General features: G+C 32.8%; 4 protein-coding genes across 8 annotated transcripts in view; all 4 read right to left on the bottom strand.

Annotated features, from left to right (window-relative positions):
* Nucleotides 1-1,629: 1,629 nt before the first annotated feature.
* LOC111697975 (very-long-chain 3-oxoacyl-CoA reductase) lies at nt 1,630-8,546 on the bottom strand. Its single transcript, XM_023468169.1, has 12 exons — nt 8,458-8,546; nt 7,915-8,006; nt 7,449-7,506; nt 7,259-7,366; nt 6,587-6,687; nt 5,773-5,844; nt 4,089-4,203; nt 3,064-3,128; nt 2,900-2,953; nt 2,415-2,492; nt 2,230-2,284; nt 1,630-1,946 (listed from the first exon to the last, which is right to left on the bottom strand). Exons 1-12 carry the CDS (start codon nt 8,530-8,532, stop codon nt 1,905-1,907), a joined length of 915 nt encoding a protein of 304 aa, XP_023323937.1. The 5' UTR covers nt 8,533-8,546; the 3' UTR covers nt 1,630-1,904.
* LOC111697969 (zinc finger protein 26) lies at nt 8,540-19,095 on the bottom strand. 3 transcript variants are annotated; one of them, XM_023468162.1, is made up of 16 exons: nt 19,027-19,095; nt 17,285-17,508; nt 16,650-17,101; nt 16,294-16,380; nt 15,143-15,248; nt 14,646-14,738; nt 14,183-14,543; nt 13,688-13,778; nt 13,472-13,569; nt 12,539-12,813; nt 11,505-11,724; nt 11,030-11,088; nt 10,598-10,760; nt 10,127-10,196; nt 9,160-9,622; nt 8,540-8,931 (listed from the first exon to the last, which is right to left on the bottom strand). In XM_023468162.1, exons 2-16 carry the CDS (start codon nt 17,496-17,498, stop codon nt 8,861-8,863), a joined length of 2,823 nt encoding a protein of 940 aa, XP_023323930.1. In that variant the 5' UTR covers nt 17,499-17,508; nt 19,027-19,095; the 3' UTR covers nt 8,540-8,860. The 3 variants fall into 3 exon arrangements, with proteins under 3 accessions (XP_023323930.1, XP_023323931.1, XP_023323929.1); XM_023468163.1 differs by having other exon boundaries at nt 8,540-8,927; XM_023468161.1 differs by having other exon boundaries at nt 8,540-9,622.
* On the bottom strand, nt 19,084-22,715 carry LOC111697971 (broad-complex core protein isoforms 1/2/3/4/5). The gene is made up of 8 exons (XM_023468166.1): nt 22,623-22,715; nt 22,367-22,421; nt 21,894-22,032; nt 21,706-21,772; nt 20,825-21,337; nt 20,313-20,388; nt 19,827-20,256; nt 19,084-19,724 (listed from the first exon to the last, which is right to left on the bottom strand). The coding sequence occupies exons 1-8, from the start codon at nt 22,694-22,696 to the stop codon at nt 19,621-19,623; spliced, it is 1,458 nt and encodes a 485-aa protein (XP_023323934.1). The 5' UTR covers nt 22,697-22,715; the 3' UTR covers nt 19,084-19,620.
* The window catches only part of LOC111697968 (uncharacterized), a 20,459-nt gene continuing 17,939 nt past the window's right edge, over nt 22,696-25,215 (bottom strand). For 2 of the 3 annotated variants that reach the window (XM_023468158.1, XM_023468159.1), the window contains 4 exons: nt 24,389-24,470; nt 24,034-24,075; nt 23,378-23,438; nt 22,696-23,158 (listed from right to left, as the gene is read on the bottom strand). In XM_023468158.1, the coding sequence (XP_023323926.1) occupies nt 23,059-23,158; nt 23,378-23,438; nt 24,034-24,075; nt 24,389-24,470 (285 nt within the window). In that variant the 3' untranslated portion in view covers nt 22,696-23,058. Of the gene's footprint in view, nt 23,159-23,377; nt 23,439-24,033; nt 24,076-24,388; nt 24,471-24,934; nt 24,985-25,215 lie in introns of those variants that run through there. The other variant, XM_023468160.1, reaches the window with a different exon arrangement.

Here is a 25,215-nt window from a genome sequence, read left to right as displayed (position 1 = left end):
CCCTGATTTTAATTTTGTAGAATGATACAATATATCAGAGTTGATGTCGGAACTTCAGTGTGAATATTGTTAATCTTGAACACTTAATCTGGAGTGAATATTCTATGCGAGGAGTTTTAAATCTAAGGATACGAATATCACGGAATATCGAAGAGGGATTAAATTAATCTGCAGGTCAGTATAAGGTCAAGATCATTGCTTGATCCTGAGTTATACAACAGGAAAGTTCTGATTTCTGATAACATTTTGTAACATATTAATCTGAAACCAAAATAATTCAATAAATTTTTTAAACGATATTTATTCCAGCTTAAAAGACCATGCTTATCCTTGAATGCATAAACATTTTAATTAATAAATAAGTATAACTGAATATGGTAAGTAGAGAACTATTAAATGATTTTCCTCTTTGCTATTTCTCTCAAATTAAACAATTCGCCATGGATTTTGAAATATGTAATTGTTATAATATTTCTCAAAATGTTCAGGACAAATGTTGAGATATATCTTTTTACAAGTAACAAAATCCTTAGAAACTTTTCATAATTAGAATAAAAAAGAAAACGAAAATCATTCCACAGTTTATGACTTCAAATGTTATAATTAGTTTTTAAATTACAAATATGTTAGTTAACAAATTATCGACATTAAACTCTTTATGAGCAAAGATTTCAAATAGGCTGCAAATGATGAAGAGTAAGTTATAAGGCGGGTTCAGTAAAAATATTGATTCTGGAACGAACATGATAACCTTTGAGCGTTCAATACTCGTTAATAAAAACTCATTAAATTAAGTTATATTCCATATTCGGTCTATTTGTAATTTTTTTAACAAATAACAGAATAAGTCAAATTGTTAGCAAGAGATAATAGCAATCAGTGTTGATACAAGATCACACCAATCATCGTTAGTAACTTATACAAGCAATCATTGTTAGCCTGATCATTGTTCAGTATGATAGAGTATTAATGCAACAAAGAGATAATAGCAATCAGTGTTGATACAAGATCACACCAATCATCGTTAGTAACTTATACAAGCAATCATTATTCATTGTTAGCCTGATCATTGTTCAGTGTGATAAAGTATTAATGCAACAAAGTTTAGACTTCAAAAATCCACTAAATTTTATTTAAAAATCCACAAATTCAGTTTTCTTCTATTACTATTACTACTATTACTAAAGAACATTTTGATTTATATAAAAAAATTATTATTTCACAATGCTAACTCCATATAAGCACATCAGCAAAGATCAGCTTATCAAGATGGCGCGCCATACCAGGAAGAGAGCTGAATTATGTGTCAAAGTTGTTGGTGGCCATTTCAAACATTTTGTACATAAAGTAAATGTGTTTACCGTTATCTTTTGTGAATGTTCTATTGTATACTGAATAAAAATGTAAAAAAGTTCATGTATTTAGTGATATTTGATCCATTTCTGAAGTTAAACTTTGTTGCAGTAAAACTTCATCATACTGTATGCAGTATAGCACTATGGCACACAAATTAAGAAAAGCCAAATTAGGTATTATTACAGCTCGTAAATCTGACAATTACATAAATCACGCAACACGAGTAAACAAATAAAAAATTAGTATTTCTTTATATTTGCGATTTTTTTAAAAAGATATTTCAGCCGTCACTAAAGTGTTAAATGATAATTATAAAACTAACAGAATGACTAAGGAGTCAAACACTGACTAAAAAGTAACTTATAAAAAAAAGCATAATTAATTTCTTAACAATTACATAATGAGTACATACATACAAACATTCATAAGGGTTATTACATATTTTCTTTCACAAATTCAAATCTTTTTTATCAATTCGTTTGGCTCGGCGTAAACAAATCGTCTAGTTGGCCGGCAAAGCATCGTCTATTTTGACGAAAATCCATCGTCTAATTAGTTTTTGCTTTCTTCTTTAGAGCACGAGTTCTCATCTAACAATATTCTCAACATGAAATTAAATTTTCGTTAAATGTATAAATTTTAAATATTATCCCCTAAAAATTACACTTAACATCTTAAAAACTTGAAATTTTGTATACCATCGACAATTCGATTAATAAACTACACCCTTTTTCATATCTTTTTTTTTAAACTGGAAGAAATTAAATTCGAAATTTATCAATTAAACTAACAAATAATTAACCATAATTCCGTAGAAGTCAGGGATAAGCCGTCAAGAAAAAAAAACTTTAAATTGTTGAGTTAAGAATTTTCCTGCGACAGATTACTGAACACATACCATCCCTGGATACCAAGAACACTCAGAACACTGATAATAATAATATTAATTTAATATTAATAATAATAATAATAATAATAATAATCATAATAATGTTAATGATAATGATAATGATAATTGTAATAACAATAATAATAATGATACTGAGATGTGAACATACTTGACCCCGAAGAGCATGAGATCATGAGGCCAATATCCTGTAGAGATAGTTTCAAGACCCAGAGTATTCAGAGCAGACCTGGCAATCAATCATTCAGTAAATCAATCTATCTATCGATCAATCAATAAACAAATCAAACTTCTATCAATTAATTAAACATTAGACATTTAAATTTTAACCTAACAAAAGTCAATCGATAAGGAAGGAATTGAGTCTTTGCCCATTTAATAAGCATGACCCTTAATAAAATGGATGTTCATTGGTCACCTGAAATTAAAACATACTAAAATTATTACATAAAAAAGCAAACCATCTGTAAAAATAAATGTCAAACAAAACATCAAACAAAAAAGTTTTGATCGATGAGAGATCTGACCCTTCATTTTATATCTGCTACGAGAACTTTAAAACAATATATTCCAATCTCCATAATAACAATTAGTTTTCATGAAAAAATTCAAAACCAAGAATATTTATAAACTTACTTGGCATAAGTTTCTGGTGAGGGAATAAAGAAAGATGCACTCCGAACTTTAGATCTAGACAATACATTAATAAATTTCACATAATAAATAAAAATAAATACTTTAATGAATTGACCGTTTTATTTATGAATCAGTTAAGAATGTGTATGTAGATAAACACTTACAATTTACTGACAACATAGCAAGGAGCCAAGGCCTGTACAACTATTCCCTTACCCCTGTACTCAATCTAGAAATAATGTGATGAAAACATGTTTAAATATTTGTACAGTGTACGTACACTGTACATACTACTGTGCAGTGTGAATGGTACAGATAAATATTTTGTGACCTATAACAATGTATTCAGAGGCGTATTCAGGGGGGGGGGTCTGTGGGGGCTGCGCCCCCCCTGGACCAGTGCAATCAATGGATTTCAGGGGGTTTTCAGGCCCTAACGGGTGCTGTGTCCCCCCCCTGTAAAGAAAAAAAAGTTCCTGAATGTTTGAGTGGGGTGTTTTACCCTTAGAGTAGAAATACCGACCAGCCGTCCTGGACATTATTTCTCATAATGTCCCAGGACAATTATGAGAAATAATGTCACAGAATATTTTCAAATTAAAGGAAAATAACGGGATATTAATTCTCTCAAATGGAATAAATAAAGTTCAGAAGTTTGAGCGTTCTAATGTAAACCATTTTTAAGCTATGGGGAAAAAAATTATGGACCCCCCCCCATTGGACTAACCAGGGCTAGAAGCGTTGGGTTTCTTAAATTTGAATTTAATCGCGTTTTGGTCTATAATTTATCCATCTAAAAATTTTATGAGTTGATACAATGTGTTGCACGCACCTCTGCTTCTTTAGTAAAAGTAAATTCAACCTATATGAAGCATAAAGTCTGACCGCGTCAACCTTGTTGCACTGGCTAGTAGAGCTAGGTACAGTACAAACTGGGACCGGAAAAGTTGACCCGGCTCGGAAATTCAAATGTACTACGGCTGCCCGTGGTTGATTAATCCTTATTCATTAATTACGCGTCCGCCAACAAAAAAGTATACAAGATAAGACGATTTATTTGGTTTGGTAAAATTGGAATCGAAAGTCACTGTTTGCTGGTGGCAATTGTGATAGGGTTGTGTTGCTGTGTTGTTGTTTACTTCTGATCTGGTTCAAGAATGTTCAAGTGTACTGCAATGTTGTTGTTTACCTCTAAGTCCTGACTGAACTGGTTTACGAATGCCTTGGTAGAAGAGTATACGGAGAGTAGAGGAGTGGATTGTAGAGAGGAGAAGGAACTGAGGTTTATTACAGCACCCTTTCCTCTAAACAAACAATTTACTTTTTCATATATTCAAAATATATAATAATTAGGCTTTTAGGGCGCTTCGCACCCATCTTCTATTTCAACTTTTAATTAAAGGCTCTGTCTGTGAGCACAGTTATCTTATCTTATCTTTTTGTACAATTTATAACAATTAAAAAAAATTTCGCAGATTATCTAACAATTTTTCGCGTATTATGTGAGGTCCCACAACAAATTTGAGCCTGATTGGTTGAGTCGTTTATTAGAAACAAACGGACAAGCAAAGTATATATATATATTTATTACGGCAGTTGGAGGGGGGGGGGGGGCAGGGTCATCTTTATAGCCAGAAGGGAGAGGGGTCCAGTCTTATCGGACCCCTAGTAATAAAGAAGAAAATTTAAGATGCCGTCTTAGACGTACATAGAAATAAACGTCGTACTGAGTATGTGTGACACATGCAGAAAAATTTAGGTATCTGTAAAAACCAGAACTCAAATAACAATGAATTTTTATTAATTAATAATCTCAATACATCACGTGAATTAAAAATTATTATAAATAAAATGTGATGTAGACTTAAAAGTTTATCGAATCTTATAACTTTGAAACTGACCAAAACATTAATGTCAGACAATTGTAATGGGCGACGACTAGCGGTGAAAACATGAACTAATAGTATAGTTTCAAACGAAATTCCTTCATCAACCCCATCTGGCAGCGAAACTTTGAACCACGAGTGATTTGAATGAAGAACATTTTTGTATAAAAAACGTTTTTTACATGAACTCAGAACTAACGTAGTTTTAAAAACCTTTAATCAAAAAGCTAGCATCAAACGACGTAAAAAAGGGTAGAAAATAGAAAAATCACATGGACAGGTACCTGGTACATTGTTCACATGGACAGGTACCTGGTACATTGTTCACATGGACAGGTACCTGGTACATTGTTCACATGGACAGGTACCTGGTACATTGTTGACATGGTCAGGTACCTGGTACATTGTTGACATGGTCAGGTACCTGGTACATTGTTCACATGGACAGGAACCTGGTACATTGTTCACATAGTCAGGTACCTGGTACATTGTTCACATGGACAGGAACCTGGTCCATTGTTCACATGGACAGGAACCTGGTACATTGTTCACATGGACAGGAACCTGGTACATTGTTCACATGGACAGGAACCTGGTACATTGTTCACATAGTCAGGTACCTGGTACATTGTTCACATGGACAGGAACCTGGTCCATTGTTCACATGGACAGGAACCTGGTACATTGTTCACATGGACAGGAACCTGGTACATTGTTCACATGGACAGGAACCTGGTACATTGTTCACATGGTCAGGTACCTGGTACATTGTTCACATGGACAGGTACCTGGTACATTGTTCACATGGTCAGGTACCTGGTACATTGTTCACATGGTCAGGTACCTGGTACATTGTTCACATGGTCAGGTACCTGGTACATTGCTCACATGGTCAGGTACCTGGTACATTGTTCACATGGTCAGGTACCTGGTACATTGTTGACGTCAAGTTAAAAAATGAATATTGTAGCTGTGTGTACTGTGTACCTGTTAACCATTGAAGGTAGAACCGCTCGTGTAACATTGAGGACAGAAGAGACATTACAGTTTACCATATTCCTGATAATTATATAATTACAGTTTACCATATTCCTGATAATTATATAATTACAGTTTACCATATTCCTGATAATTACATAACTACAGTTTACCATATTCCTGATAATTATATAATTACAGTTTATCATATTCCTGATAAATATATAATTACAGTTTATCATATTCCAGATCATTATATAATTACAGTTTACCATATTCCAGATAATTGTATATTTACAATCTACCATATTCCTAATAAATATATAATTACAATTTACTATATTTCTAGTAATCATATAATTACAGTTTACCATATTCCTAGTAATAATAAAATAGAAACAGAAGAAAGATATCAGTTTTCTATTTTCATAATAATTACATATATTTATAATCACAATTTTTAAATGAATAGAGTAGACGTGTACAGTACTGTACAAAGAAAATTATTACTTGCCTCAAACTTTAAATATTGATCCTCTATAATGGTCACCTAATTGATATATCAAACCACGACTAATGACTATATAACCATAGTTTGAAATTCCTTAAGTACCATCAGGATGCAAAAATATTAGAATTAAAAAGTAGAGTTCCTGACGACTAATTATTAACTTTTCTGTGGCTTTAGTTAAATTTCGTTTACTTAGCATTATACAGTCACATATATGTAGGGGTTCATAAAACCATAACAAATGTGATATCAAAATGCTCAAAAAATTAAATCAAATAATGTCTGAAGAAAAAAAACCCAGATTAGACTGACCTGCACGCTTCAGCACAGTTCTCGATCTCCAGGAAATATTCTGGATGTTCATATCCCATACCAACATTGTTTATCAGTAGTCCAATACCTCCTTCTATATTCTAGATAAAAATTATATATATCTATACTAGCTGTAGTGCCCAACGTTGCCCGTGGAATTTTGAAGAAAAAAAATTCGATTAAAAAAAAATGTTACCCCCACTCCCCGGGGTACCCGTGGGTTCCCTCGAAAAATTTCAGCCAATTCGGTCTAGCCGTTTGGCCAGCTATTGCTAGCATATATATATATTAAGCATGAAACATCGTGTTTATGACTAAAATATTTTAAGAAAATTGTTACGTTTTCACTGATATATATGTATAAATGAATTTGAATGAGCAAATAGCTTTATAATGTACATACAGTGTGTTCAGGCATAAATAAAACAATATGTGATAAAATTCAAAAATATTTTTGGATCATTGGAAAAAAAATTCCGCAAAACCATTTTTTATTGAAAAAATGAACTTTTTGAAAAATTGTTGGGAAAATGTTTCTTCTATTGTTTTCCAAAAGTTCATATAAATTTAATGAGATATAACAAAAAATTTTTAGCGGAAAATTGCAGTAAATGTTATCAAATTATAACCTTAGAACTGTTATGACTTGAAAAATGTAAATAATAGGTTTACCTTTATTCCCTCTGAGATATTGTTGTAGACAAGTTCCGGTTCTGTGAAATCAACAGCAATAACAACAGTTTTTATCTTATACTTCTCCTCCAGCTCTCCAGCTACATCCTGCCATAGATGATGTAAAATTAAATTATTAACCTGTAGTTTGCTAAGGGTGGTAGCAGGGATATAAAATTACATTATTAACCTGCAGTTTACTGAGGCTCCTGCTCACTAGTACAACATTAATTCCCTGACTCGCCAACCTAGGATAAAAACAAAAATTATAATAATATTAAAAATAATGATAATAAAAATAATAATAATAATAACAATCCAAAATATTAAATATACCAAGGTGGTTTTGCGAGGTATATATCGCAAGAATCTTTAGAGAAAAGAAGGAAAGTTTTTATAAGAATTCATATTATTTGAAAATATATACGACGTTGAAATTCAATCAGTACTTGAATAAACATTATATAAATATTTTTCAATAAACTTGTGTTAGACCTTTATATCTTCATTTATTCATTTCATTATTCTCATTCAAACCTACTGTCAAAGTATCATCTTCTCGCTACTTCCCCAAGTCAGATTGGGTTAGTGAATCAAATCCAACTTTGCATGTTTTTAGGATTCAATGAGTACTAAAGGTTCGTTAGGTGACAAACCTGTTAGCGAACCCTTTCCCAATACCATCTGTAGCGCCGGTCACAACAGCCCAGTCACCCAACTTCCTCACATCTACAGGAGTTCGGACAAACTAAAATAGGGATCTTACAAAACTCGTATTAAAATTCGAAGCAATACTAAATATCCGATTCATTTTCCAAAAAGTCCATAATCCCTCATAAAAAAACGTTCTTAAATCATTCATCCTCCTATCTTCCTTTCATCCTCTTTCACTCCTCCTTCCCTCCCTCATCCCTCCTCCGTTCTCTCCGCCTTCCCTCCCTTATCACTCCTCCTTCCCACCTTCATAGCTCCTCCTTTTCTTGCTTTATCCTTACTCCCTCATCCCTCCCTTATCCTTACTCCCTCATCTCTCCTCCTTCCCTCCTTCATCTCTCCTCCTTCCTTCCCTCATTCCTACTCCTTTCATCCTTCTTCCCTCCCTCATGCCTCCTCCTTCCATCCCCTTCCCTCCCAAATGCTCTATTAGCAAGAAAATCGAGGGGGGGGGGAAGGGTGGAAATATGAAAATAATAAGTTACCTTAGAAATGTAGAGAATAAATCGGATTAGATTGTATCCGATAAACACTGTCCCAGCTAAAGATAAAACCTCCATTTTCCTCTCTGAAATTAGATATTCTGGTTTATCAGAATTATTTCATAAACTACTGACTAGATAAAATATCACAGATAACCTCCAACACGAATTTTATTCCATGTTGAACCCTTTTCCAATAGATACACTTCTTTATACGAATGTTAGCTCCAAGTAAACATTGCTTACTCAAAATTTAAAAGATCTGCTCCAATCTATAGACATTCGCTGCATTTTAAGGTTGTTTGCTCCATTATCGTTCCACTTCTGACATTCAAACCAATTACAGGATTGGTTGCTTTAAATATATCAGATTTCCTCCATAACAAGATCGCTTAATCTTCCAAGTTCAGAAGATCTGCTCCACTTTCATATATTGTTTGCTCCAATTGTAACATATCTGCTCCATCATAGAACTAGAATTATAAACTATCCACTCCATTTTAAAATATTGCTCCATTATAAAATTATATGCTTCATAATATAATTATCTGCTCAATTTTACAATCATCTACACCAGTAAAAACTAAGCTTAATTTTTTTATTTACTGCTCCATTATAGAACTATTTGCTCCTCAATAAGTTCTCTAGGAACAACAACTAGATTGCAAGGATCAATATTTTTAAATGAGTTGACCGGTGGATCCCCTGTAGCCTGACTGTGAACCAGTTTCCTGTGGCGGGTCATGTGACTTGTATTCCTGGTTGTATAGGTGCACTCAGAACAGTGTAAAGGCGGACTATCGGAATGTTTCAGTTTATAATGGCGGGTGAGCTCACTCTTCCTTTTGCAAGAAAAATCACAAGTTTGACAGAAAATAGATTTGTCAGCACTGTGCTTAAACTTGTGACGCTCCAAATCACTGAGAAATCCCGCCACAAAATCACAACCGGTGTAGGTACACGAGAAACTTTCAACCTTGCGTCCCATGTGCTTACTCTCTGTGTGATTCCTTAATCCAGGTTTAGTTTGAAAAGTTTTGTCACACTGATCACAAGAGAATATGTTTTCCTTGTTTGAATGTGTTCTCTTGATGTGCAGGCTGAACAGTTTCTTCTTGGTAGTCTGATATAAACAGTTAGAATAGTTGCAGGCAAACAGTTCTTCAACCTAATAAGGGGATTTATCAGAGAAAGAAACTAAGATGGGGGGGGGGGGGGGTAAATATGACCTTACACTGCAGAGTTTTAAATTGACCAATTCTGCCGGCCATATCAAAAAAAGTAAAAAAAAGTTTCCATTTTTGTGAAAACGGTAAAAAATGGCATACCTGATTTTAATCATTCTAATTGCCATATACATTATACAAGTTTAATGTTAAAAATCAGTTCACACTGTTAGACATCAATAGCAATCACTTGTTGATGTTTATCAATATATTTTGATTAGAAAATGACATGAAGAAGTACCAAGAAATTCATTTTTTTATTGCATTATTATTATCAAAATAATATTCAACCTACAATAAAGGTATTATTAAAAATTAAAAGTTTAAATAAAAAAAGGAATCTTTAATACAAAAATTTAATTGTATCGACAATAACTTTCATGCTAGCGAAATGTTTAGGATTGTTGTGCAGGTTAGAATCTGATAAATATTGGCTTCAAACTGACCTTATGATGTTTAAGATTATGCAAAGAGAGAAGTTCCTCCGAGACAAACTTTCGGAAACAATTATCACATCTAATTATTTCATTATTATAATCAACTAGCTGAAGGGCCCGGCGTTGACCGTGAAATAAAAAAGAAAGATTTTTTTTAGTCTATGCTACCCCCAGGGTACCCATGGGTTTCCTCAAAACATGATGAAGCCAAGTTAGTCCAGCCGTTTAGCTAGCTATAGCTAACAAATATATATATATATATATATATCTATATGAGTTATTACAAGCCAGATTCACAATGGTACCCTAACCCCTTTATCTGAACAACAAGGAGGAATATATATAGTCGATTTTCAATCTGAAAAACTTGCCTCTGCTGCTTGAATCTTTAAGCATATTTTCAGAGATAATAAAAAGGATATCTTTCTTTTTACTCCTGTACAGTTTGTGAATCAGGATTGCAAAACTTGAATTATTTACCTAAACTCTGAAGAAGTTTCTTGAATTATCTGCTTGTGCTTGTTCAGTCTGTGCTTGTTGAAACGCGGTTCGTTGTCTGTTGAGAAGTTGCAGAGATCACAGGGATAGTTTCCAGCATAGGCAAGTATTCCAGATTTTGAAGAACAGCTTTGCTGAATATGACCTTTTAATAAGTCTCCACTTAACTAGGATTGATTGATTGATTATGATTTTTTCTCTCAATGGGTAGTCAAAAATTGCTGATGGAAAAATTGGAATAATTCTTCAATTATGAAGTAAAATGATAGTAAAAATAATAATAAAGATTGTAACAATAATAATATACAACATATTTAGTAAAAAAGAAAACAACTGCTTATTTTGAATTAAGTCAAATATTGATAAAGATTTTAAATAATTATTAACAAGTATCTAAGTGTCAAGTAAGGATTCCTGTTAATTGCTGAGTAAAGTGAAATATTTCTCCACAAAGGCTGCACTGTGGCAGAACTCTGATATCAGCAAAATTAGTTTTAATGGATATATTTATGCTTAAAATTGATTTCAATAAACCTGCAAAGAAATTTAGAGACTTCCGCAAATTGATAATTGTTTACAATCTACAAAAAAACTCAAATTTTATAAAAGGGGAACGATAAAAAAGATGAGGATAAGAAAATAGGATATATCAATTAGCAGAACAAACAAGGGAGGGATGTCTTTAAGTAAAATTGGTTTGGAAAAAAAGCGCGACCTGCTACGGCTAAAACAATTTCACGAAAAAAAGCGACGCGGCAGTGAAGTAATAGAAGCCGTTGAAAAACAGTTTAAATTCTTTAAACCTTGCCATGTCTGCCGTGAGGAGAAAATAAATATGGAAATTAATCTTCAATATTTCAAATAGAAATATAAACAAATCGCTGATTTCCTTAAATGTTGAGTTTGCATGTGTAACTTTAAACATTCTATTCCTTGAAACTCTTCTCCACAGAAGTTACATGGATTGGTTTGGTGCTGATCTGGGTTGGATAAACGCTCTACAGATTCCCTGTGTGTGCCCGTGTTTCTGTGTTGCTTCAGGAGTACGGCAGTCTTGTATTCAGTCCGGCAGATAGTGCACTTGTACTTCAAATCTTTTCGAGGATGAACTTAACAAATTCAAATTTATGAATGGGAACTCGGCTTTTTCCTAAGTTGGACATACAAACAAACAGAAATTACATTCTTAAAAAGATTGTCAAGAAGATTGTTGACCCTATATTTGAGTGGTAACATAAATCATTAAATACCGTTTAACGTTTATTTGATAAACAACAGATAAGAAATTATCATGTTAGTAGATAGAAGTATAGAGTGAGAATTGTGGATATTACGCTCTAAATTCCTGTTCATTCATTTAAAATTAATGTATTTTTAACACGACAAAACATTTAAACGAGCTTTAGGAGAAGAAGATTTAAATTTTTAAGAAAACTTAATTTGCTTTTCAAGTTTGAAAATAATACTTCTATTTATCACAAAAAATGTTTAAAAGTTGAAAATTCTTTAAAAACAATAAGAAACAAACTTCATAAAAGGGATTGTGAGCATAATATAAAGAGACTCGTCATGAAAAGATAGCAATGCCCGATTCACAAGGGTACTATTGAAACATTTATCTAATCAACAAAGCGGAAAATATTGACGTTTTTCTAGGGTTAAAAATATTAAATCCTTGTATTTCCTATTTGGTTTCCTGCAGTAGAAATGTGCAAGTCACTTTTGTAGATAAACCACAATTGAAAATGATCTACTTTCAAAGTTTATAACATTAATATCTAATTCATGCTTAATCAGACAAAGCTTCTAAGGGTACTGTTGAGGATCAGGCATTGCCATCTTTGCTTGAAGGTTGACATGAAATTACGCTTACAGTCCCTTTAATCTTATATGAAAAGCAAAATTTAATAATAGTTTGTTTACCTAGAAAAGAATGTATTTGAACAGATTTCTGCTTGTAGCTCCAGTATTCGCAATAATTACAAGAATACTTCTGATGACCTTTCAGCTGGTAGCCGGTCAATCCGTGAACACTTGTCATGTGCTTCTTCAGCGCTAAATTTAATCGAAACTTTCTCTTGCAGATATCACAAGGGAACAGCTGGAGATTCTTTATGATCGCTGGAACGGATCGATTTATCACAGAAATTAATTCCAGATGATCATCAGATTGCAGATGATCGCTGAGATCTTTATCACTAAAAAATGTGATCTTAATATAATAATGTTCATGTTGTTACTATTTGAATCTTGCATATTAATTTACTAATATAATTTATTTGTCTGTATGATTTTATCATGATGTATTCAGGATCTTGTCAATTTCACTGTCTGATCTTGCCTATTTTTCTTTTTGATCGCGTCTATTTGTCTATCGTTATCTTGTCTATTTGTCTGCCTGATCTTGTCTTTTTGTCTATCTGATCTTGTCTATTTTTCTTTTCGATCTCGTCTATTTGTCTATCGTTATCTTGTCTATTTGTCTGTCTGATCTTGTCTTTTTGTCTATCTGATCTTGTCTATTTTTCTGTCTGATCTTGTCTATCTGTCTGCCTGATCTTGTCTTTTTGTCTATCTGATCTTGTCTATTTTTCTGTTTGATCTTGTTTATTTTTCTGTCTGATTTCTTCTTTTAGTCGATCTGATCTTGTCTATTTTTCTGTCTGATCTCGTCTTCGTCTATAGTGATCTTGTCTATTTGTCTATTGTATGTGTCTATTTGTCTGTCTGATCTTGCCTTTTTGTCTATCTGATCTTGTCTATTTTTCTGTTTAATCTTGTCTATTTTTCTGTCTGATCTTGTCTATTAAATGATTTGGGAAAATGTAGTTAATGAATACGTAATATATTGCGTACCTAGTTAATATTCTGATGCAGATTACGCACCAGTAAGGCCCAGAGGCGGAATGAGATAAGACGTGATCAACCAAATCCCGATGCCAGTTACAGTAAAACTAAAATATCAGAAATTCATAATCATGAATAAAGATTAATTCCTTAGAGAAAAAATAATATAGAAATAAATATTGTGATAGAGAAGGAAAATATTAAGAAAAAATTTATTATTTTAACCTGACAAGGTTGGCACTGAAAGGGAGATTGCCGAACGATCCCGTCAAAGTTTTCAAGAATGAGGCGATCAGAGCTAGGGTGGCCGATAGATCTAAAATAAAATCAATTTTTTATTCTTGGAGATAAATTCTGAATCTTAAAGCCCTTATATTTTTTGAAGTGAGTGAGAGGGGTGTATTAAAAATTGGAGAGTTTTTCCCAATTTCCAATTTAGAAATAAACAAGGTTTTGCACATACAGAGCGTCCCATATCATATTAGATTATCTCTAATCTTTAACGACAAAATAAACCCTTAATACTCGAAAAACTTATGATTTTCCGCAAGAAAATTATTATATAAGCCTTATGTTATTTTTCAAATTGATTTATTCTAATTAAATTTTCTTATTAGTCCCAAAAATCGCAATTTAGACCTGATGACGGTCTAATATGATGTGGGACACCCTGTATGTACGTACCACTAAAAGAATACTTGAAAATATGATTTTTCCTACCTATGATAGTGGAAATGAGAGATCAGATGTTTGGGGAACTGATGGGATTGAACCCTGGCTCCACAGCTCTCACACTCAACCATTCTTAACTTTAATTCAGATCGTTCGTCCTTAGCCCTTGTTTCCTCTATTTCTTCGTCCTTAGTCCGTGTTTCGTCTATTTCGTTGTCCTGTGCTCTGTCTGTTTTCGCGGAATTTGTTCGATTTTCTTTGGAAGATTTTCTGTCAGAGGTTTGTTTCATTCGATCTCGTAGAATTGGAGTAAATTTGGAATTTCTTAACTGACAATTGGAATCTGCTGTGTCATGCTTTGCTGAATTCTTAAAATGCAACTCGGAATTTAAATGCCTTCGCCAAACCACTGTAAATCAATACTTTAATTAACTAAAAATTTAAAAAATCTTTGTTTATATCTTTTAAAATGATAAAAAATAAAATAGATAAAATGTTAGTATTTAATTTCCTTCTGAGGACAGGGTCCGGTTGCAATATTGGCAGTCAAATTTACCAGAACTTTCTTTAGAACAATCTTCTTTTTCTTCGATTATCTTCTTTCCTAAAAAAATTATTATAAAGCTTAAATTTATCGGATCGACTTACCTAAAATTAAATTTTTTATTAAAAAATATGAAAATAAATATTTTAGAAATCTAAAGCTTAAATGAGGAACTGTATATAGTTATGAAGTTAGTTTGAAAATCTTAAATTATGTTTTCCAGCTGGGACCCACGGCCCTGGGGGGGGGGGGGGGGAAATGCCCCTGAATTGCATTAACTATTTGATGATCTGTAGGATTTGCATCTCCAGGTATATTACCTATATGATGAGCCTGTATCTCTATATCTGTATCTCCAGGTTTATTACCTATATGATGATCCTGTATCTCTGTATCTGTATCTCCTGGTATATTACCTATATGATGATCCTGTATCTCTGTATCTGTATCTCCAGGTATATTACCTATATGATGAGCCTGTATCTCTATATCTGTAGGATCTGTGTCTCCAGGTTCTCTATGATAATCAGAAGGAAGTATATTCTCCCCACCTACCCATGACTCATCCTCCTAAATATAATGTAATCAAAATAGGAAAAAGAACAATTTTTTACCAGGCAAAAAGAAAATTTTTCAATGCCAAAAAATATTTTTATTTAACGATTATTGTTAATTATTTCTAATCTATCCTTTTTCATCATTTACCTTTTATCTTTTAAGACAAATCAACTTCAAAGGAAACCAAAAAACTCCTAAAGGTGATACAAAAACAACCAAAAAACTCCTAAAGATGATACAAAACAACCTAAAAATTTCTAAAGGTGATACAAAAACAACCATAAAACTCCTAAAGGTAATACAAAAACAACCAAAGAACTCCTAAAGGTGATTCAAAAACAACCAAAAAACTCCTAAAGGTGATACAAAAACAACTAAAAAACTCCTAAAGATGATACAAAAACAACTAAAAAACTCCTAAAGATGATACAAAAACAACTAAAAAACTCCTAAAGATGATACAAAAACGACTAAAAAAACTCCTAAAGATGATACAAAAACAACTAAAAAACTCAAAAAACTCCTAAAGATGATACAAAAACAACTAAAAAACTCCTAAAGATGATACAAAAACAACCAAAAACTCTGAAAGGCGATACAAAAGCAACCAAAAACTCCTAAAGGTTTTACAAACAAAAAACTCCTAAAGGTGATACAAAAACAACCAAAAAAAACTCCTAAAGATAATACAAAAACAACACAAAAACTCCTAAAGGTTATACAAAACAACCAAAAAACTTATAAAATTGATACAAAAACAACCAAAAAACTTCTAACGGTGATACAAAAACAACCAAAAAACTCCTAAAGATGATACAAAAACAACACAAAAACTCCTAAAGATGATACAAAAACAACCAAAAAACTCGCAACAATTACATCATAAGCATGAGCCAAAATTTTTTTTACCAAGCCCTGCACCTAATGAAGAAGTTCTAGGCTTACTATTTATACTACAAAACGAGCCCAAATGAGCCAATACAACAACAAATGAGCCACAATAACTACCAGAAAAGCCCCACGTCCCACAACATCCTTACCGGCTTACGAAACGTACCTCTGGATTCCAGAGCCTCCATCTATTTCTCTCCGGGGCCTCTACTCTCGTTAGTCCAAGAACAGTCAGAAAATCCAACTCATCAACCTACAGGAAAAAATCATAATTGTGTCAGAATTTTATGTTCTTTTGCAACTTTCAAGACGCAAATTCTACAAGAAAATTAATTTTTCTAATAAAAATTTGTTTAAGAAAAATTAAATTAAATCAAAATATATTTTTTCTTTTATAATCAAACCAAAGATAATTACATTTCACCAAGCATAATATTGCTATCATCAAAAATTGGATTAAGTTTAATATTGCTAATATAATAAATATGATTATTTGTACAAAAAATAGTAAGTTAGCCTCACCCCATTCTGCTCTAGTTCTGGTAGCTTTAAAACAGGAAAAATTGGATCTGGCAGCTTTTCACCCCCTTCATCCGGGAACCACGAGGTTTGGGATCCGTCCTGGGTCTGGTTGGTTGGTCCTCGGAGCCAGCTCTCCGGGCATAATGGAGTATGACGGTTCCAGCTCTGGGTAGAATTAGGACTAGCTTCAGGTTCCGGTATCCAGTCATCTGGTTTAGTAGGACGGTTCCAGCTCTTTGTAGAATTAGGACTAGCTGCAGGTTCCGGTATCCAGTCATCTGGTTTAGTAGGACGGTTCCAGCTTTGGGTAGGACTAGGGGTAGCTTCAGATTCCGGGATCCAGTCCTCAGATTTAGTAGGACGGTTCCAGCTCTGGGTAGGACTAGGGGTAGCTTCAGATTCTGAGATCCAGTCCTCAGGTTTGTCACTGGCCGGGTTAACCCAATATAAACCTTGTAAAAAACATATTTCTTTTTCTATTAGTTGAACAAATTATGGTTTTTTGTGTTAAAACTTTTTTTACAGTTTGCAAAATAGAAGAAATTTTAATCAAATTTGTACTTCTACTTCTACTGAATAAAAAAAACCCCAGAAAATAGAGATTAAATTACAAAAATATAACATGTTTTCCTTCCCTATTGCATCGAAGAAGGACATATCACTGCTTTGACCCGCTCCATGCTCACGGTGAGACATCGTTTCAATATTTCTTCCCAAGGATGAATCCTCGATCGCCGAATTAATCTGAGACAAATCGTCCGTCCGGTCGGCCGTTTGTAGCCCGAGGGAATGAAAGAAACTTGTCTCTGAGATGGAAGGGTCATTTCCAAATTCTGTCGTGAACTCCATTCTTCATACCCTTAAAATACAAAATGTTAATAAAAAAATCGGGGGAAAAGTAAGTCATGTCAGATCTTGAAATAAAATCATTTCTAGCATCGAAAATATCGAAATTTTAGATCAAGGATTTCTGGAAAATAAAATTTAATTTTCATTGATCTAATTGGTCAAATTTCTTTATATTTACTTTGTATAAACGTATAGCCATAATTTACTGAGAACTTCTATCTCACTGCACTAGGCTTTGGGACACTTACAAACTTTTTGGTCTAAAACCTTAATTAATATTTCTTCACTCGAATTTTTAAAAATTAACAAAAATATACATTACACGTATTTATTATCAACTGCTCATTTAGGACATTTATCTTTTTTCTTTTGGTGTCGTCTTTACACTTTAAAGATCAGTTTCTGACTGGTGCAGAGTACAAGTATCCTGACTAACTACAGATTATACTGTTTAGTTTTAGTACAACTGCTGATACTGTTTAGATTTAATGCCAAGTCAGAATACTGAGAGAGGGAGAGTTATACTCAATATACAGATAACAATTAAAGAGAGAGTGGGGGGGGGGGGGATGCATTGATAAAATGACAGAGCTACTTTTAGATAATGTTGGTAGTGATTTTCTAATCAGTTAAAGTTGATGATTTTTTAACGACTTTAACTCAAACCAGAATAAATTAATAGTTAGCTTGGAAACCCAGCTTTGCCTGCCTTCACAATAAAAGTTAGTTTTTAAACTTGGAAAATGATCATCCTCGTGGCTCTATTAATATAAAGCGTTACTTGTCCAGATTTCAACGGTACCCGTACGCCCTTTTATAGGATTACCGATGAGGAAGATATCGTCATTTTTCTGTCTCAAAAACAGTATTGTTTTTTTTCCTCACATTTAGAGAACCGCAATTGAAAATAATTAATTTATAGTCAGAAAAAACGGAGATATCTCTAAGAGTACAATGTTTAACAAATCTTTAAATAGTGTAAACCCATTTTTTTTATGATGACAGACACTTACAGGAGATATGAAGCAAAACAAGTTTCTAAATCATACGGTGTCATGGAAATGTTTCTATCTTAGATTAATTGGAATACTGAAATCATCCTATTTCATTGATCATTGCCTGAAAACCTTGGACAATACTTGTCACAACTTTTTGTAACAAAATTTGCAGCAGCAGTGCAGTGAATTTTCTCTGACGTGTACGTTGTTTTTTAGTTGATTTTTCCAGGAATACTGACTCAACTAAATGAAGGTTCAGGTTCAAATTCATCGTTTCATATTCTTAGTTTGTAGAAAAAAATTTCACTGCACAAAGCGGAGTTTAACAATTCTGAGGATATTAATTGTAAGAATTCCGCATTAATAATGACAAATGGGATAAAAAAGGTAAGGAAAGGAGTGGATATTTTCTATAAAAGAATTTTGGTTCTTGTACGTTCATCTTGGCCAGAGCCAGTTGTTGCTCCTCTGAAAGCTAGATGTATACTTAACCTTGGACAATAAATTTCAAAAGAATTTTCATCACAAACCTGTTATTTTTAAAGTTAGCAAATAGTAGTTACAATTTTACCATTGTAATTCTGAAACTATATAAAAATATAATTGTTCTTTATGGTTGTATCGATGTACAAATGTACAATAAGTTAGCAATTTAGATAATATTTATTTTTAGTACAATAGTATTAAGAAAAAGTAGGCTTTGGTTTAAAATTAATGAAATTGGTTTAAAGATTACAATGTGTTTATATTTACTAAGCTTAGTAATCAAAAATTTTGATATAATGTTCAACTAAAAATAACACCTCTGTTTAGGTTATAACATAGAAAAATGTTGAATTAAAAACCAAAAATCAAACTTTTTGTTACAATTTGGCAATTTACAATAAGTATACAATTTTATTTTGACTTTATCAAAAGCTATGAATCACGAGATTTTTCAATGAACATTTTATATTAGTTCATTGGGAGGCGGGGGTTCCTTTTTGATACAATACTGAATGAATTTCTAAGTATAATTGAATCAGTCTTTACAATAGAGATCATGAAGGTTTACAAGCAATCTCATGAGTCCATTTGTTCAATGTACAATATTTATAATCCAATAATATAATGTTTGTTGAGCATCATTTCTGCTTGTGCTTCATGTCAAACCAGCGTTGATACTCTTGACGATGATAATGCAGTTTTCTACCGCTACGCTCCGTCACAATCACGTGAGGACAATGTACTGAAAATCAGATTTTTATTAAAATTATTTAGTAAAATCTACAAAAAAAAAAATTAAAAAATCCACGAATTCTATTGAGAAAAAATCTGCGAAAATACTTACATCCACTGTGTCCCTTCTTACAGTTGACAGAGCCAATTCCAGAAGGCACCTCATGAGTTAGATAGGGAACATAAAGACCAGAGACAGGGCTTACTGTCCTTGTTGACTCAGTGTCTGATTTTGGAGAAGGGGCGTTGGTTTTAGCTAACTGTAGGACAGATTTAGGGATCGGGTTATTAAGCAGTTGAATTGTAGAACTGGTTCCAACGTTGTTAAAACCAGATGGCATCGTTGGTGATTCAACAGCTGTGGTGGTTCGAAGGAGGTTGCTTGGAGAGGAGAGTTGTGAGTTGATAGATTGATTTAAGGGAGTGTTCATGGAGTGAGGGACTGGAGGAATAAGGGTGTGTAGAGGTGGCATAGGGTTGGCTAAAGTCGAATATGGAGACTGTTTGTTATCTCCTGTTTTCCCACCGACTCCGTTGCAAAACTAAAAAAGTTAAATTTTAAATAAATCTAACAAACTTGCAATGCTTTTAAACTTACCCTTGGAAGGGGGGTGAGATCTACTTTTCCTCTTTTACTTTCTCCACCTTCATCATCGGTACTGCCTCGACGTTTGCTAAAATAATTTCAAATATTATTAAAACAAATAAAGAGTTTGGATATTTCAAAGATAAACATTTTATTTTTATCATTGGGACATTTCTTCAAGGACCTGACTCTTTGACTGTAGGTTGAAAGTTAATAATAAAAATAAACGAGACATTTATTAACATCTATAACCAGAAATATGTCATAAACTGGGAAAATAAATTATTTCTTATTTCCAAAAACCACCCTTTCTAATAATTCTATCAATAAAGAAAAGTTTCTCCTATCCTTAAAATGTCCTCTATTTGATGTTAATATCTATGAAAAAATCAATCATTTTTAATTTAACACATATTTCTATATAATATTTAACACAAAAAAGATTTACAGAAAAAAAGGCAAATAATACAATTCTTACAAGTTTCATGGCAAACAATCCTGTAATAAAAAGTTTTTATTTTTACCTAACAGAAGGGTCCACAGCAAGTGATTTGACAATACTAAACGTCGTTGGTGATTTTTTTGAGGTTGAAATATCCACAGTTTGAGCCTCTTCATTCTCCACCCTCTCTTCTCCTTTCAGATCAACGGTATCTTTCTGCTCAACATTATCCTTCTCCTCCCTGATACTGTCATAACTCTCGCTCATGTCCACGATGTCCGGGACGATGGTGATCTGCTCTTCAGGGTCGGAGTTGGAGAAACTGTTGCTTAAAGACTCGTTGGTATCGATGTCATATCGTGGCTCCATTTTCGCTCTTTCGTGTTCTTGTACTTTCATATATTGGGACAAATTCGACATGAAGTGGTCTTTTACAAACAAAGGCGGTTGGGAATCGCCGAAGTTGAGTCGACAACCGCCGGGGTCGAGGTTGCCCGGTCGTGAATCGCTGAAGCCGCTCATATTCCCGAGCCTGTGCCCAGGATCAGGAAGATTGGTTTTAGGTTCGGGATTACTTTCTTCTTTGGATAGACCGCTAAATAATATGCAAAAATTATATACTATTAAATACAGAGTATTTGGAAATTTTATTAGGACAAAATAAATTTTAAAATGGCCAATAATGAATTTTAGATCATTAATCAAAATTGAAATGAAATTATACAATGATTCATAATTTCCATTAACCCTTGCAGCCTTTCATAGCATAAAATAATCTATCTTCATTTATAAAGTAGTCATCTCTGTCCGTTTATATTTGTATTTCCAACCATAACTTATGAATCCCTTAAAAAACTTAATTGATTGGGTTGAATTTAACTAAGACAACTTATACTTGGTATCCAAGCAAAGCTGAGGCCCAAAGCTAGTCAGAAAAGATTGTTTAAAGAACTGAGTGCTCACCATATTTTCAGTTCATTTGCAACTTTGAGAAAGGGCTCAATATCTGCTGGAGATATTTCTATTTGACCTAAAATAAAATAGTTGTGATTTCAGTTGCATCCAGCGACTGACGGGTTTTCCAACGCTCTATCATCCTCGGAAGTAAAAACAAACAAAAAATGTTAAATTTTTACTTAAGTAATCTGTACCTGTGTAAACGTACTGCAAAATATTCTGAATGAATATTGGAGAAACGTTCATCATATGGATGAAGGCAGCTTTATCTGTACTGTACGCTAGAATCTTTCTAAAGTACTCGCTTGAGGCACAAAGAACAAGACGATGGGCCTGCAACCGACACCAATTTTATTTGAATAATCATTCAAGAAAATTAGAATTTTACATTTGTTTTTAAACAAATAAAAGTCCGTAGTCCATTATCACAGAGAATTATATTATAAAATGTGTACGACAAGGGAATGTTTATTTTTCATTCTATAAAATATTATCATTTCTATTATTTAACAATATTCCCCACAATTTCACCCTAAATGCAGTACAAATCCCGAAAATTCAAGAAGCCACAAAAAGTGTAATTTTTCCCCCCAATGTAACTTTCCTGCCCTAAGATTAGAAATACTATAAAACAATTGAAAATCATTAAAATAATGGCGTCCGTTTCCTTAAATTGTTTATCCTCGCACGTGATTGTAACATCTGTCAAGATATCTCGATGTCTAAACAATCAAAACTTTAAAATCTTGTTTTTAATTTCATCAACAGAGCATTTTTTTTTGCATTGATGGCCGCAAAAGTAGGCAAAAAATTGGTACACCCCCCATCAAATCATAAATAAGAAAAAAAATCGTAAGTTTTTATAAAAAAAATGACTCGCCCCTAAATGTGCTATGACATTTGATTCTAAAGTTCTGGATTGCCTGAGTGATGATATTCTGGAGAAAAAGTATGAGGAGTGCTCCCCCCAACTGCACATATAGTTTACATTCACCATTTTTCTGAAAAAGAATCAAATTGAACGAAGACTGTCAATTAAAGGTCCAACGACGAACCCAAGGCTGGGAGATCTCCCAAAAAACCGAATATTCTTCGGAAAAATCTTAATTTATCATTTGATGTCCTAAAGGTGTTGGCGATCTCATTCCAACACGTGTCGTCTCTTCCGATCACATGTCATTTTTCCCTCAAATTTTCCTTAAAAATCACTGATTCACCAGATATCATTTCTAATGCAATAATATTTTCACTTATACTTGAAACAGCTGAATTTTAGTTATTTTGTTAAAAGATTGTACAGTCTACAGACTTAACCCTGACTTTTGTTAAGCCTTCTTAACTGTATTCCTTGACTTAAGGTTAGGTCCATCTTGACTTCTTCCTCGGCTGTTTAGTGAAATCTGTCTCAACCATGTCAGCGATCTTCTGGGAGTCTTCGATACTTGACTTTATCGCGCTACTAAAATACAATAATCAATGTCTGTAACTGATTAAGTTATCTTAAGATCGATTAAAAGGATCGGTGTATTGATTACAAGGATCGGTATATCGGTTACAAGTATCATGCAGTATATCGATAAAAGGGTCGGTATATCTATAACAAGGATCGATAACTATCATATGGATCCGTAAATCGATATATCCGAATATTGATTACAAGGATAGGTATATGTATTACCTCTGATCTCCATGAAGGTCAACGGCTTTATCCTCTGAATTGTACCAATCTGTTGTATCATCTACAAATAAAATATAGTTACAACCCGTTGCTTGAATTTGATCTTGCTTAAAGGGACTGAGTCCGAAATAAATTAATTTGAGCCGCGTCTCAAATCCCCTAAAAACCGGTTTCAATTGAGCGCCGGCATAAATCTTGAAACATTGAATACGATTTTAAGTGGAACCAACCATATTTGAGTCGCGGCTTAAATTTAAGTCGTGGCTCAAATTCTTTTAATCCGCCTTTGTACGCGTAATTTTAAGTGACCTTACATGCAAAGATTACAACGCCCGATTCAAACGGTACCCATTAAAACTTTGACTGCTCAAGTGTGAGTTAAATATCAATGTTTATAATTAGGATTCTCTAATAAAATGACTCACGCATTCTACTGCAGGAAAACATGAATGAATCATCAAAATTAAACACTTTTCAACCTAAAAAACGACAATAGCTTTCATATTATTGATGAGATAATGGTTTCATGAGTTTTTGTAGTTAATCTGCCATCTTTCCATGTGGGGTCACATGAAAGTACGCTTACAGTCCCTTTAAGAAAATAATGTTTGATAATTTCAGATTAATTTGCAATTATTCCAAGATTATTATATTACCTAGGTTTGCACCAGCTCCTACAAAACTTTGGACCATGGGACCTGAACGAAAAAAATATTTAACAAAAAAAATATATTTTTATTTCAAAAATTCAATTTGAACTGAATATTTAACGTTATTTCCTTATTCCATTATCATTATCATTATAATTATTATCATACTAATTATTAAATATCATTATCATAACCGTTATCCATAAAATTACTTTTATTATCATTATTATTGAGAATCTAAATACATTTTTTAGAAAGTAAAATGACACTATGGTAACAAATGGCAAAAAAAGAAATATGAGTTTTGCAGAGAAAAAATGAAAACAAAGTAAATATATTTCATCCTAATCTCCTGGCTGACCTGCTGCTGCAGCATTCTGTTTTGAGATCCTGTATCCAAACTTATCCTTCTCATCTGGAGCTATATTCAGGTCAACAGCTTCCTAAATATATATATTCAAGTCAACAGCTTCCTAAATATATATATTCAAGTCATCAGCTTCCTAAATATATATATTCAAGTCAACAGGTTCCTAAATTTATATTCAAGTCAAAAGGTTCCTAAATATACATTCAAAACAATAGCTTCCAAAATATATATTAAAGTCAATAGCTTCCAAAATATAAATTCAAGTCAATAGCTTCCTAAATATATATTCAAGTCGACAGCTTCCTAAATATACATTCAAAACAATAGCTTCCAAAATATATATTCAAGTCAACAGCTTCCTAAATATATATTCAAGTCAATAGCTTCCAAAATATAAATTCAAGTCAATAGCTTCCTAAATATATATGCAAGTCAACAGCTTCCTAAATTTATATATTCAGGTCAACAGCTTCCTAAATATATATTCAAGTCAACAGAATCCTAAATATATATTCAGGTCAACAGCTTCCAAAATATATATGCAAGTCAACAGCTTCCTAAATATAAATATTCATGTCAACAGCTTCCTAAATATATATTCAAGTCAACAATTTCCTAGATATATATATATATTTAAGTTAACAGCATCCTAAATATATTCAAGTAAACTGCTTCTCAAATATATATTTACATCAGCAGCTTCCTAAATTAAATATATTTAGATCAAACAGCTTCCTAAATAAAATATATTTCAATCAACAGCTTCCTAATTCAAATGAATTTAGATCACCAATTGACAATCACCATATTCAAGTCAA

This window comes from Eurytemora carolleeae, unplaced genomic scaffold, assembly GCF_000591075.1.
Source record: "Eurytemora carolleeae unplaced genomic scaffold, Eaff_2.0 scaffold111, whole genome shotgun sequence".
Lineage (NCBI taxonomy): Eukaryota > Metazoa > Arthropoda > Copepoda > Calanoida > Temoridae > Eurytemora > Eurytemora carolleeae.
Note: the sequence above shows the minus strand (reverse complement) of the source record. Positions and strands in the feature narration are given on the sequence as shown.

Coding starts and splice junctions, on each gene's coding strand:
- LOC111697975 (XM_023468169.1), bottom strand. CDS start 8,532: ATGGAGGTTTTATCTTTAGCTGGGACAGTGTTTATCGGATACAATCTA. Junction 2,285..2,414: donor CTCATGCTCTTCGGGGTCAA/GTATGTTCACAT, acceptor TATTATTATCAG/TGTTCTGAGTGTTCTTGGTA. Junction 1,947..2,229: donor TGTTCAGTAATCTGTCGCAG/GAAAATTCTTAA, acceptor GAATATTGTTAG/ATGAGAACTCGTGCTCTAAA.
- LOC111697969 (XM_023468161.1), bottom strand. CDS start 17,498: ATGGAGTTCACGACAGAATTTGGAAATGACCCTTCCATCTCAGAGACA. Junction 13,570..13,687: donor TTCAGTGCCAACCTTGTCAG/GTTAAAATAATA, acceptor CTGATATTTTAG/TTTTACTGTAACTGGCATCG. Junction 11,089..11,504: donor ATGCAAACTCAACATTTAAG/GAAATCAGCGAT, acceptor TGCTGATATCAG/AGTTCTGCCACAGTGCAGCC.
- LOC111697971 (XM_023468166.1), bottom strand. CDS start 22,696: ATGGTGAATGTAAACTATATGTGCAGTTGGGGGGAGCACTCCTCATAC. Junction 22,033..22,366: donor GCGAGGATAAACAATTTAAG/GAAACGGACGCC, acceptor TGTCGGTTGCAG/GCCCATCGTCTTGTTCTTTG. Junction 20,257..20,312: donor ATCTCACCCCCCTTCCAAGG/GTAAGTTTAAAA, acceptor TAACTTTTTTAG/TTTTGCAACGGAGTCGGTGG.